The 15,282-nt window shown below is 38.9% G+C and overlaps 1 protein-coding gene across 2 annotated transcripts in view; it reads left to right on the top strand.

The window, feature by feature from the left end:
* Nucleotides 1–11,109: 11,109 nt before the first annotated feature.
* Nucleotides 11,110–15,282, top strand: part of rmdn2 (regulator of microtubule dynamics 2) — a 79,811-nt gene continuing 75,638 nt past the window's right edge. Inside the window, exons 1-2 of one of the 2 annotated variants that reach the window (XM_079634612.1) lie at nucleotides 11,110–11,210; nucleotides 12,823–13,249. In XM_079634612.1, the coding sequence (XP_079490738.1) occupies nucleotides 12,828–13,249 (422 nt within the window). In that variant the 5' untranslated portion in view covers nucleotides 11,110–11,210; nucleotides 12,823–12,827. Of the gene's footprint in view, nucleotides 11,211–11,270; nucleotides 11,313–12,822; nucleotides 13,250–15,282 lie in introns of those variants that run through there. The other variant, XM_079634613.1, reaches the window with a different exon arrangement.

Genomic DNA, 15,282 nt, shown 5'->3' with positions numbered 1-15,282 from the left:
GAGAAAAAATGATGAAAAAAAGATTTTTGTTTAAGAGTGAATAATTCTTAAAAGTGATGCTCTTGCTTGTCTGAAAGAAAATCACAAAGCATTCTTGTTTAGGGCAAGACATCTTTCTGAGAAATGGCAATTTAAAATCAATCATGCTTAGACACGGTCATCAATGGTTCTGCTTTTAAAAAGGCTGCCATTGAAAGTGCTTTCAGATCATAGGCATGGAGACAAGATTGAACTGATGATAAGCAGATGTTAGGACAGTACATAATAGTTTAACCTAAAAATAGAAAGTAAAGCTACTGAAGTATTTAAATAAGCAGTATACTGTATATCATTTGAACAATTATGTATAAATATAAATATTAATTAAAAGATAAAAATGAATTAAGTGTAGAATTGGCATTCTATTAAGCATGATATTATTATGTAATATGACTCCATTTTGTTAAGGGTTATCCATTAAAGCTATTGAAGTATTTAAATAATCAGTTTATGTATACAGTAACTCTTTACATTAAGTAGGGTCCATGTTTAAACTGAAATCCTATTACATATCTTATAATAGAATGCCAATTCTATATATAAATTGATTTTATTTTATTTGCATCAATACATATTATTATTTATTATCTTAAACAATAATTGTAGGGTGCTGCCCCTTTAAGGACGTTGTTCTGTGTGCACATGTGATCGCCTAGGTAGAAAAAAAAAGGAACTGAACTGAACCGAACTGTAAGAAAGCCATGTTGATGCTCATGCCGATTTTCTAATATTCTATAACAATTCAGATATAACCTTAATAGTCTAAACTATATATTCCCAGCGTGGTGAGTAACATTTTGTTGTTATAAGTGTATTGATAAAACTATGAAGATCGCTATTTACGATTAGCGCCTAAACGCCTAATGCTATATTAGTTTGTTTATTATATTTGGTTTGATATTTATAGTTTAAATTGCTTATTGAAATATTCATGCAATATATGTTGTATTTATTTGTTAAATAGAGTTTATACGTGTTGTAATACAGTGATTGTTTATAGAAATCTGTATAGACAGTATCACACATATGTGATAGTTTCATGCTAATATATCACATGTGATATTTGCTGTACCGGATATCTTTGATTTATAAGTATATACTTTAGTTTAATGTTTATCATCTAAGCAGATGTTATGTTTGTAGAAATTTATTGGGAGAAGTGAAAATTACTAATTGTGAATTGTTTGTGTTTACAGTTTGACCGCGCATATACACAATACTTCTAACTACAACTAAATTGCAACAAAAAAAACGTAATGTGTATATTGTGAGTTCTGCACAAGAGGAATAAAGAAAACCAAAAACAAGATTCAAATTAATGTTATCATTTTATGGGTAACATTAAAGTCAAACACGAGGAGTTAAGAAGATAAATGACAACATGGACCAAGATTCAGAAACAAGTGTGACTCCTGATCAACAACAAAAATGTCTCAAGCGTCAACGTGGAAGTGCAAAGGCTGCAGTGACACGCTTGATGACACAGATTACAACTTCTATGAACTGTAACCAGTCCAAAGAAGTGGAGATGAAAGTTTCTGCTTTGGATGAGGCTGTTATGCGGTTTAATGAGATTCATGACATGTACCATAAAACATTAGAAGATGATGATGATCTTGATGCTTCTAAGGGCTATTTAACATCGGTCCTGCGTGATGTTCAAGACTTTCAGCACACAGTCTTGAGCTGGTTTGAGGACTTTAAGCCATCAATGGAGGATCCAAACATAGAATCTTCAGATGCACCTAATTTCCAAGAGGAAGAGTCAATGTTTGATGAAGCCGTTAAATCTCCAATGTCTTCTGTAGACCAGCTGTCTACCCAGCTTCAAGGGCTGCAAAGTCTAAGACAGAAAGAAAAGGAAGAGTTTTCCAAGCTCATTGCCCGACAGGAAGAACGCTTGCGTACAGAGTTTAAATTGCAACTTCAGCATGCAGAATTTGAAATGGATGGACTGAAAAGCTTACTGAAACTCAAAGATGCTGAGATGGAGGAAAGTCGTCGAAAGTTAACAACAACAGATAAAGACTTTTCCACTCCTGTCTCAGGTAACCCATCCCTTAACTTTCGTTCCTCACTTTCAGCAGTGAACGAGAATTCTTTATGCCAACTACTAGACCTGTCAAGGCAACAATATCAGTCACACATCGATTCCATGCATCTACCACCAGTTGACATCATCAAGTTCGATGGAGAACCCTTAAAGTACTGGCAGTTCATGAGATTGTTCTCCTCTGTGATTGATAAAGAGACAGTGCCAGATCAAGAGAAACTCACTCGACTCCACCAGTACACTGTCGGCCAAGCTAGAGAGGCTATCTCACATTGCTTGTACAACCCCAACTCTAGCCTGGGCTATGCTGAAGCCATGGCTATTCTGAAGAGACGTTTTGGCAATCCATATGCAATATCACAAGCATGGGTTGACAAGGTGCTTAATCACAAAGACATTAAAGACAACAAGCAGTTGCAAAGCTTCGCGGACATTCTGTGCAGCTGCCGAGACACTTTAAAGGCAATGAAGTGTGAGGAAGAGCTGAATGGTGGACGCACTTTGCTACAGATTGTGGAAAAGCTACCTGAAGACATAAAGAAAAGGTGGCTCACAATAAACTATGAGATCATCAAGTCTGGTCGCTTGCCAAAGTTAGATGACATAGTCAGTCTTGTTCAATCAGAAGCTGCTAAGAGAGCAGATCCTATCTTTGGGAATCTCCTTAGCTCTGCCAGTCGAAATTCTCCAGCAAGTTCTAAACCAAGTACTAATTCAACTTTCAATAAGAAAAAGCAGACATTTGCAACAGTGTCAGTTACCAATGAATACACCACACCAAAGACATCAAGATTTAAGTGTCCAAAGTGCACTGATGGACACTTTCTGAACCAGTGTCAAGCCTTTAGAGCTCTGTCCGTTCAAGAGCGTTTGGCCTTTGTTCAACAAAAGCAACTCTGTCTGAACTGTTTCATGAAAGGTCATCGCAGCGCTGTCTGTACTCGCAACTGGGTATGCAAGGTGCCTGGATGTGGGAAAAAACACAACAGTTGGCTGCACTCTGCCATCGTAGCTTCTAACAACGACGACAAAAGCCAATCTACTAATCAAGCTACTGGAGGTGAGCCAGCTGCTGACCCACCTCAAGCCATTCAAGCACATGCCACTAGAAAGTGCATTGAAGCAAGTCGAAAGAAGATTGCACTTCCCATCTTGCCAGTAGTGGTTTCAGACAAACACAATCGATTCTCTATGAATGTCTTTGCTTTGCTTGACAGTGGTTCTAATGGGACCTTTGCTTCTAAGAAGTTAGTTCACGCTCTTAAATTGGAGTCACGCAAAATGAACATTAAACTAAACACCATGGAGACCAAAAATCTCAACGTAGTCACCTTAGCAGTGGACCTACGAGTTGAAGATGCTCAACAAAGGAACTCTTACCTGATGAAAGGAGTGCTCTGTCGGGATCACCTGAACATAAGTCTAGACAACTTTGTCACACAGCATGAGGTGTTCCAGTGGCCGCACTTGAAGGAAATTGCGGATGAAATCAGTTTACCTGACGTTGATCTAGCTGATGAGGTTCACCTGCTGATAGGGCTAGACCAACCAGACATACTTGCTCCTCGTGAGACACGCTGCGGTGAGTCAGGCGAACCTTATGCGATTCTAACTGGACTGGGGTGGACACTTCATGGGCCAGTAGCAGATGGTTCAACATCTATTTCTGCCCATTTCATTCAAGCTGACCACTCTCTACAACAAGCTGTTGAAAGATTTTGGAAACTGGATGATCCAGTGCATGTGAACAATGACTCACTATCAGTAGTCGATGAGCAAGTTGTGGATCTATGGAACAAGCAAGCAGTCAAAGAGAAAGGTCATTATACACTACCAATCCCTTTCAAAGAACATCCACCACGACTGCCCAATAACTACGGAATGGCCAAACATCGATTAGACCTTCTAGGAAAGAGGCTAAAGAAGGATCCGATTTTGCATCACAAGTATACAGAAGGTATCAGAGACTCTTTGCTGAAAGGATATGCAGAAGAGGTCATTGACATTAACAGAGACGATGGTTGTGTGTGGTACCTGCCACATCATCCGGTGATACATCCACGCAAGCTGGAGAAGGTTCGTATTGTCTACGATTGTGCGGCACGGTACCAAGGTACTTCGTTGAATGATCATATTTACCAAGGCCCAGACCTTACCAATAAGCTACTAGGAGTTCTTCTCAAGTTTAGGCAAGAACCCATTGCTCTGAATGCAGACATCGAGAGCATGTTTTATCAAGTCCGAGTGCCATCTGATGAAAGAGATGTGCTTCGCTTCCTGTGGTGGGAGGACAACGACCCGGACAAACCACCTAAGCATTACCGTATGATGGTTCACCTTTTTGGAGGTGTCTGGAGTCCTAGTGCTGCCAATTTTGCCTTGCAACGAGTGGCTGAAGACAACCGTGGAAGCTTCTCTAATGACACCGTGGAAACCTTGAAAAGAAATTTCTACGTCGACGACTGCCTTAAGTCGGTACCAACAGTGGAGGTAGCCATTAAACTTGCTTCCGAACTCCGTGAGCTACTCAACTGTGGAGGCTTTAGATTAACCAAATGGTTAAGCAATTCTAAGGAAGTGATGAAATCAATACCAGCTGACGATTGGGCAAAGTCATTACATGAGGTCAACCTTGACCAGGAGGATTTGCCATTTGAACGAACACTGGGTGTCCTTTGGGATGTTGAAAGAGATTGCTTCACATTCGATGTCAAAGCAGTGGACAAACCTGCAACAAAGAGAGGAGTATTGAGCACTACCAGTTCCATCTATGATCCTTTAGGATTTGCAAGTCCATTTGTGCTCAAGGCAAAAGCAATCTTTCAAGAGTTGTGCCGCATGAAAGTCGACTGGGATGAGGAGGTTCCGGTGGACATAGCAGCACAGTGGCGCAGATGGTTAAACGACTTACCTCTGTTGTCTGCGCTAAAAATTCCGAGATGTCTCAGACCAACTTCCACTAGTTGCTTGTTAGCGACCCAGCTCCATCACTTTTCCGATGCTTCGGAACTGGCTTACGGCGCTGTTTCATACATCAGGATTGGCGACACTTGCAGGCTGGTGATGTCAAAAGCCAGACTTGCACCGATCAAGCCAATTAGCATACCGCGTCTGGAGCTACTTGCAGCTGTAGTTGCTACGGAGCTGGACCAGCATATCAAGCGCCACTTGGAGATTCCAATCGAAAAGACTTTCTTTTGGTCAGATAGTACCATCGTACTTCAGTACATCAACAATAAGCATTGTCGTTTCCAGACATTTGTCGCCAACCGTATTTCAAAAATACATGAGCGTTCAGAACCATGCCAGTGGAGACACATTGACTCTGCTTCTAACCCTGCGGATGATGTCTCTCGAGGAATGACTATGGGAGAGATTTTGTCGAGTGAACGATGGGTATCTGGTCCGCACTTTCTTCAACTTGAGGAGGAACATTGGCCTGCTCAACCCATCATAAATGATTTGCCAGAGGAAGCAGAAGTCAAAAGAGCCAAAGAGGTCTATGCAGCTAGCATAAAACCAAACCAAGTGATGAAAAATGCAGTGGACAGACTACTGGAACGATACTCCAGTTGGCATCGATTGAAAAGGGCTACTGCTATCCTGTTGCGTGTCAAGGCTTTGTTACGCAAGAAAACAAGTGTGCATCTATCCGACCCTCTTACTGTAAGTGAGCTCCAACAAGCAGAATCAGCCATTCTCAATTACATACAAACTGCATCTTTCGGATCTTCTCAAGCAAAACCCAGTTCTCTTCTCAAGCTTAAACCCTTTGAGGATGAAAACAACCAACTCCTTCGTGTGGGAGGCAGATTAACAAATGCCCCAATTCCCTTTGAGGCAAAACATCAAGTGATCCTACCTAACAATCATCACGTCACCCATCTGATTATCAGTCACTATCATCTTCGCCTGGGTCATGCAGGTCCAGAGCGAGTACTTGCAGAAATTCGTCAACGTTTCTGGATTCTAAAGGGACGTACTGTCATTAACCGAACTCTCAAGTCATGTCTACAGTGTCGCAAGTTAAGAGCTAAGCCGCAAACTCAGCAAATGGCGGACTTACCTGATTCTAGAGTGACACCAGGTGAGCCTCCATTCACTCGTGTGGGCACAGACTACTTCGGGCCATTCTTGGTTAAGAAGGCACGCAGTGAGCTCAAGAGGTACGGATGTTTGTTTACATGTCTCACTACGAGAGCAATCCACTTGGAAGTTGCGCACACCCTCGATACTGACTCGTTTATCAACGCCTTACAGCGATTTATCTCTAGGAGAGGCCCACCCACGGAAATACGATCAGATAACGGGACTAATTTCGTCGGTGGATTACGAGAGTTGCGGAAAGCCATCAGTGAGTGGAATCAACAAAGGATTTCAGATTACTTGCTACAGCACAATGTAAAGTGGATCTTCAATCCACCTGCCGCCTCCCACATGGGTGGTGTTTGGGAGAGGCAAATTCGCACCGTTCGTTCCATTCTAAACACTGTCCTGTCACAGCAGGCACCAGATGACGAAGGTTTGGCAACACTGTTTTGCTGCGTTGAGTCTATTGTCAATGGTAGACCAATCACTAAACTATCAGACGACCCATCAGATCCTCTACCACTCACACCAAATCATCTGTTGTTGCTTCGTTCAGGTCCAACTCTACCTCCGGGAGCCTTTGTAAAACAAGACCTTTACCGACGCAGATGGCGCCAGGTGCAATATCTGGCAGATGTCTTCTGGTGCAGATGGCTCAAGGAATACTTGCCTGCACTGCAACAACGCCAAAAATGGCTGCAACCAAAGAAAAATCTTCAAGTTGGAGATCTTGTGCTTATTCTGCATGAGAACACACCACGCAATCACTGGCCTCTTGGTCTGCTTACTCAAGTCTATCCAGGTGCAGACGGACTTGTGCGTACTGTGGAAGTGAAAACACAGGCAGGTGTCTTCATCCGTCCTGCAGACAAGATCTGCCTCCTGGAAGCCAGTATTCTCAATTGAATTAGTTTGACACATCACCCTTACTTTGTTTGAATGACCTGTTTGGGTCATTGGGGCCGGGATGTAGGGTGCTGCCCCTTTAAGGACGTTGTTCTGTGTGCACATGTGATCGCCTAGGTAGAAAAAAAAAGGAACTGAACTGAACCGAACTGTAAGAAAGCCATGTTGATGCTCATGCCGATTTTCTAATATTCTATAACAATTCAGATATAACCTTAATAGTCTAAACTATATATTCCCAGCGTGGTGAGTAACATTTTGTTGTTATAAGTGTATTGATAAAACTATGAAGATCGCTATTTACGATTAGCGCCTAAACGCCTAATGCTATATTAGTTTGTTTATTATATTTGGTTTGATATTTATAGTTTAAATTGCTTATTGAAATATTCATGCAATATATGTTGTATTTATTTGTTAAATAGAGTTTATACGTGTTGTAATACAGTGATTGTTTATAGAAATCTGTATAGACAGTATCACACATATGTGATAGTTTCATGCTAATATATCACATGTGATATTTGCTGTACCGGATATCTTTGATTTATAAGTATATACTTTAGTTTAATGTTTATCATCTAAGCAGATGTTATGTTTGTAGAAATTTATTGGGAGAAGTGAAAATTACTAATTGTGAATTGTTTGTGTTTACAGTTTGACCGCGCATATACACAATACTTCTAACTACAACTAAATTGCAACAAAAAAAACGTAATGTGTATATTGTGAGTTCTGCACAAGAGGAATAAAGAAAACCAAAAACAAGATTCAAATTAATGTTATCATTTTATGGGTAACAATAATAATAATGATGTATTATTCATATAAATATTAAATTAAACGAATTGACATTCTGTTATGTATATATTATATAATATGACTCCAGTTTAATTATTAAATGATTATTAAATGATTATTAAATATTTATGTATTTCATACAAAACTTTAAAACAATCTCTGAATGAAAATGCAAAGGGTCCCTTTCACCTGAAGCAAGTCTGATCAAGAAAGAGTTCAACTAGTTCAACAGAACTTGGAAAGAGCCTCTACGTCATGAAATAACTTTTAAATGTGCAATGATTCGTTTCATATTCAACCGTTCTGGGAGACCAGATGTCATCGAAGAGAGGCGTTTTTCAGTGATAAGGTTTTATTCCATCGGCACTCTTAAAAAAAGAATTCAGAAGACCTGTCACCACAACTTAAAATAATTAAAAATAATACATATGCAAAAGTCTAGCATATGACCTTTGCAAAGTGTAGTAACATTCACAAATTTAGTAAGGTCAAAACAGTCCAACAGAGATTAAAAGTCCTTCGCCATAGCACAGGCTTTCTGATCAACATGTTAAAATCACCCAGAATCAGAATTATCTTAAAGGCCCCCTGAAATCTGAATGATCAAAAAACAAGTTCACTCTCTGAAGCCGCAGTGGTAGCTGATGAGTTTGCATTTACACACAGGTCAATATTTTATTTTACACGACAGTTTAGACGCCGGCATTTTATGAATGACCAGACAGAGAGAATGATGTCACCTGTTCATTCCTCTGAGAAAACAGAGAAAGAGAAGCCTGTGCTGAAACACTCAGACCGCAAACGTGTCTGTTTTTATTGCTTGGATCCAGGTCACATAATAACTGACTGCAAAGCATGGAAACAAAAGACTGCTGCTGAAAAATCCAAGAGTGTAGCTTTTCCTCAAGCTGGTTCTTTCTCTGACCACTCATTTCCACAGCTCCAGATTTCTGGCTACCAACCCTTCCTGTTATCTGTCTCTGTGCCTCTCTCAGCTGTCTTACTGGCCAACCTGTATCCTTCCTGTGAGATACGGGGGCAGCTCAGTCCTTTATATTCTCACGTTTTTAGCTTTTAGTATGAATATGTTAGCCTTAAGGTTATGAATAAGCTTGTGTGTTACAAAACAATGACAGAATTCGCATTTAGGAGATATAAGTATTAAAAACTCACAGTCTCTCACTTCCTCTAAAATGGATCACGGATTTTTATATTACATCACCGCGGACTTCAGCTTCTCATCACATCTTCTGTCCAATCAAATGCTCTCTAGAATCTAAAGCGTCCCGCCCCCTATGCTATAAATACCACCTGGCCAAGGCGACCGTTGACACATCATGGAGCAATATGGGTTGGAGATGTGTGTTCGGTTGCTCAAACGCTGGAGTTTTATTCCGTTTTCCAACTGTACGTTGGTTAAGAATGAAATGGCTAGAATTTATTCACACCTCTAGTATTGATTGAATCCAACGTATCATCAGCGCTCAGATTCGCTTCCATGGTGCTGTCAAGTACGACTTGCAGCCTGTGAGGTAAACTAAACCCTATTGGCTATTTGAAAAGGGGGAGGAGCCATTCAATATGTCCCACCTTAGCTTCCTGTTTCAGTGGAAATGACGTCAACGCATCATGCGCGTTCCTAGGCACTTCAGTAAGCCTTTAAGTTTAACACATAACATTGTCAGCAAATCAGCAAACTCTGACAGAAACTCTGCATTTGGTTTTAGAGGTCTATAGATCGTAGCATTAGCAGCAACATGAGGAGCAGTTACACTAAGTACAAGGCATTCAAAATATGTAAAATTAACTAATGCAGTATTTAAAAAGTTAAAGGTACCGTAGCGCAGGAATTCTACTCTGAGCAGGGCAGTGATATTACATTTCCAAGGTCAACACCAGTGTGATATAGTCTTTTGTTCTTCCGCCAGCAATTAAGAACCGAAACGAAGGAAGAAGAAACATAGCAGCGACCTGAGCTCCGATGTACCATTTAGGCCTCAACAAGCCATTGCCACAACAGTCATACGCGTCTTTAGCCAAATGGTAGCTGTGCTTTTGGGAAAGTAGCTCACACCAGCTGATATAGGCTAACAACAAATCTATGAGGAAGAGCACCTCTGAACACAAGTTTGGACTACAGTGGGCACAGATATAACAAATCTGGACAGTTCAAGAGTGTGAAAATATTAAAATATTGCAAGGTCTGACCAGTGGGTCAAAGTTTGATCAGTTAACATGACCCTATTGGACCCCTTCTGGTAGATGCTGTAACTACACCATCTGAACCCAAAAGCATCTTTCCCCATTTAAGTCTATCAATAATTCGTAAACACACACACACACACACACATTGTCTTTAACCATGAACCATTCTCTGCAGTTATTTCAGCTGGAATAATATTTCTATTTTCACTGTAACTTTAGTCAACTAAATGCAGCTTTGGTGGGCACAGGATACTTATTTCAAAAGCATTTTCAACATAGGCTATACAGTGTAATATATAGGCCTACTGTAATTGAGTGCACTGTCATTACATGTCTGAGCGAAGATGCGGAAAGCCAATCAGAGCAGCTGAAACATCTGAACCACAGTTCAAGGTTGATCAGATACATGTGTTTAGAGAGAAACACACCATAGCACTGAACTCCACAGCAGTGAAGGCCACAGACCTGCTCCATTACTGTGAGTTTTCCTAACTTTAGTCAACTTCTAACATTGCTTTGACGGTGAGTCAGGGTTTTCTCTGTCTTATTTTTTTGGAATATACAGGATTGTGCTCAAGAGATTATTTGTGCGCATATAGTTGTACAGATTATTTAAATGCAAGACAAGAACAGCTTGGTTTTTTTAGCTTAGTTGTAAGCTAACTTTAAAAAGTAAAAAAAAAAAAGTATGACTCTGTTAATGAGTGATTTTAATGAACTTTGATTCTTTGCTTTATCTGTTTTTGGTAGGTCATTAACATTTATGGTGATGGTGCCTCTTTATATGAAGTTCAATATAGTTTAAAGTACAAAGATGTAGGCTACAGTCGTTGCTAACTAAGAACAAACAAGACCATGTTACATGTTTCAAGTTCCCATGTAAATACTACTTAATATTGCATCACAACTGCTTTTTGAGAGTGTAATTTAAAAAATAAATAACACGATATAATACCATGCTACCATCTTTCGTTGTTATTGCAAAGGATTTTTTAACATTTAGGTTCGACTTAACCTAAATGCTTGCAGTATCTGGGCGGAACCTTCAACATCGAGCACTGGAGCAGTACGGACTGTTTTTGCAGACGAACCGCTGCGCTCAGGGGATTTTAAACAGGTAAAATCTGCGGTTTTTATTAGAATATTGCTGTGTTATGCTTTTGCTAATGGGGCTTACTCTGTTCTGAGGATGGTATACGTTTTTTTTTCTCCGCTACATGTGTGTGTATATATTTATATATATTAGACAGCACGCATACTGCCCGTAAAGACCTTGACAGCTGATTAATATGACCACCACCACTGCTGCTATTTAAAATGTTTCTCTTTCTCTTTCTCTCTCTCTCTCTCCCTCTCCCTCTCCTTTCCCCCCCTGAACTTTGAAACTTTTCTTTAATGTGAATTGAGAGCCTGTATATGAATAATTATGTGCTTTCATTATTACTGCTGCTTTTATTGCTCCTCTTTTTTTTGCTCTCACTTGAAAATAATGTGCCACTTGCCTGGGAAAATGTATGTTGAAAGGTTTACTAAACGTAAGTTATGCTCTGGGCAAAGCCCAATCACTTAACGTAAACGTTATTAAACAACACATAACTTGATTAAGAGTTCTGACACTTCTCATTGACTGACAGCTTTATGAGGGTTTTTCAAGTTCAACTTGTTCATTTTGATGTATTTCACATCTTTTGATATATAGGCTATAGCTTAGGTATAATGTTGTCAATGTTGAGGACAGTTGTGTAAAATTTTTTTTTCAGGATTCTTTGATGAAATGAAACAATACTAGCATGCCATGTAGCTATCTGAAATATAAGTTTGGGGTCAGTAAGAATACTTTTTTTGGAGTAAAGAAATGTTATTTCTTAAAATAAAAGAAATGAATACTTTTAAGCATGGACACATTAAATTGATCAAAAGTGACAAAGACGTATAATCAATGTTACACAAGATTCTATTTCAAATACATGATGCATTTTTTATTCATCGAGAACCCTGAAAAAAAAACTTGCAACTGTTTTCACCATTGATAATAATAATTTAATATTTGAGCATCAAATCAGCATATTAGAATGATTTCTAAAGGATCATGTGACACTGAAGACTGGAGTAATAATGTTAAAAATGCAGCATGGCCATCACAGGAATAAATTAGCCCTACATTTTAAAATATATTTAAATAGAAAAAAAGTTATTTTAAATTGTAATAATATTCCACAATATTACCGTTTTTTTTTTTTTTCATTTTAATCAAATAAATGCAGCCTTGGTGGGCATAAGAGACAAGAGACTTATTTTTTTATTTTTATTTTTTTTATCTCACCGTATTAGTAGTTAATTATTTTTAATTCTTTATTCACCCTGTACATATATTTATTCACTCGAAAAAAACTATTCAAATACAGTGTAAATAAATAAACAAATACAGTTATCTTTACAATATTAAAAATGTATTTGACATAGTGCAGGGCTATTTAATTGAACTGCAATTTGTTTTAAGTGAAATAAAATGTTGAAATAAGATACAATCTTTCCTTTAGTGATTCCTATTATTTTTAACCTAAAGTTTTGATGATTTTTTCAACAAGTCATGACATAATCTTCTTGTGTAATTAGCTGTCCCTTAGGATCATGTTTGTTTGTTTGCATAAATATTAGCAGAATACTTATGTGCATTGGATGTGAAGTGTTTAATCAGTGGGTTTTTTCTTTCTTTCTTGTCTCTGCAGTTTAGATGGCTCAAGCAGACAGCAGGGCTCTGGCTTTGGGAGTTCTGGCAGGGGCTGCTGGGATCAGCTTGGTGATCGCCTACTTCCGGAAAGTTGGAGCAGGTGGTGGCAGAGCCGTACACCTGAGCAGCAATGCAGATCACACGGGAGGAAGCCTGGGTCTGCAGACGGGCCAGGCCGAAGTGCTGGATCGGCTGGGTGCTCTGATCCATTGTGTGTCTGAGCTCAAAGAGGAGGTAAAAGCCCTGAAGGAGGCTCTTCCGCACCTGCAGGACAACGTCAGAGATCAGCTTAGGGGCCGAAGCAGGGAAGAAATTGGTGCTCGCAAGGCAAGTCCACTTCATCGAACTCCCACCAGGAGAAAAAGAGCAGGTGTCCCAGATACACCTGAAGGACAAAGCTCGGAAGATGCAGAGAGTGAAGGAGGGTGAGTTTACTGAGATCCCAACTTGGCAGGTGTTTCAATTGTGCGTAGAATGGCAGGAAATTCTTCTAACTGACACTTATTTATTAAAGGGACAGTTCACCCAAAAATGAAAATTCTGTCATTAATTGCTCACTCTTATGCAGTGTCGCCGTAACCCCTTCTCTTATGTTGTTCCAAACCAATAAGGCTTTAATTTGTCTTCGAAACACAAATTAATATATTTTTCTGTTCAAACATTCATAAAGTGATTACAAAATAAATCCATATGGATTGAGTACATTTGCATTAATACAATCATGCAAAGCAATCATGTCTCTTCAGAAGACTTGGATTAAACCACTCGATTCATATGGATTTATTTTACAGCTCTTTATTAATGTTTTGGAGCGTCAGAGTTTTGGGTGAATAGACTTTCAATGAAGGGACAGAAATCTCTCAGATTTCATTAAAAATGTCTTAATTTGTGTTCCAAAGATGAACAAAAGTCTTATGGGTTTGGAACGACTTGAGGGTCAGTAAATGATGACAGAATTTTCATTGATGGGTAACCTATGCCTTTAATTATATTTAATGATATCACATTTGTTTCTATGACAGCCCTAGACTCGCAGTCAGATTCTTTGGTGTTAACCGATGCACCTTCTGTCTATCAATCATGTTACGTATTAACAGAAAGCTGAGAGCGTATTAAGTGAATCATTCAAAACATTCAAATCAAGCTTCATAAGCAAGTGTGTCAGTTGTTAGTTTGTCTTGACAGAGCACCAGTTTGGTACCACTTTGGTACTGTCCAACCATCTTACTGGTATGATGGTATTTTTGTTGAACAGGGTTTTGAAAATAGTTGACTTCAGTGGCTAAGTTCCAGAGCAACTAACATTTAAGGTTGGGAATTGCATTTTTTTTTTTTCCAGAGCAAATTACTCTAATGATTTACTCACGACCTGCAAATTATTGTGTAGAAAGTATAGTTGTTGAGAATAGACATTTTAGATATAAGAGTAGATGTTAAACCCTACAAATATGGTAAAAATAATAAGAGCATGAATGGAATTATTATGCCTAGAAATAACTGTTTTTGATTAAATATAATTTTTAACTAATAGCTAATCAACTAGTATTTAAAGGGGCAGTAAGCAATTTCTTAGAAACACTGTTGATATTTGAAATCAACCCAAACACACCTCTCCCTTCATTGCTCCACCCCCAAAATGCACAAACACGCAATTCAAGAGTGGATGTCTCTTTATCATAGCTTCGCGAAAATGACGATCGAACATACAGTACATACACAAGCGAGAGTTTGTTATTAGTCGCCAGAAGCACACCAGCTCCAGAAAAACAATGACACTCAAAACTGTCCTGTTATTAGAGAAAACATTACAACAACAGCATATCTCGGTTCTGTGAAAACCAATCTTACTCGCGTATGGAGCAGAAACAACGCAACCTCGAATTCCCACAACCTACAAGCGTGTTGTGGTGCTCAATCTGATCCACAACAGTGTTTCTCAGAAATCGCTTACTGCACATTTTAAACAAAAAAACACAACTAATGCATTCCTAGAAAATAACAAAATCAGGTTTTTGAACTGTATTTAGACATGCCCCTAGTTTTGGAAAATGCCCTCTGCTAATTTTAGATTACAAAGCATTGATTACAAGCATTGTTGGTTCTTAATTAAAAACATTTTGGATTTTGATTGTTTTTTGACATCTCTGCCCTGGACAAATGTAACATAATTTTGAGTTTTAGGAGGATTAGTTGTGCACATAGCTGGGGCATGATTCAGGGAGAGAGACGAGAGCGTTCCAAATCATGTTTCGTCTGTACAGACGAGGTGAACTCCGCTGCCTCCAGTCATTCATTTGAACGATTGTTCACTAAATTCAGCATTAAGCACTTTACAAGTCTGTTCCAGTCTCACTAAATTCTGCTCCTGAAGCCATTCAGAAATAATCTGTTTTGTTTTCCATAGCATTAAACTTTAGTTCTTGTTATTTTTAACACGTTATGTTATTCAACGCCTTAA

Source organism: Phoxinus phoxinus (genome assembly GCF_949152265.1).
Source record: "Phoxinus phoxinus genome assembly, chromosome: 14".
NCBI lineage: Eukaryota > Metazoa > Chordata > Actinopteri > Cypriniformes > Leuciscidae > Phoxinus > Phoxinus phoxinus.
The sequence above is the reverse complement of the archived record's forward strand: the minus strand, read 5'-3'. Positions and strand labels throughout refer to the sequence as shown.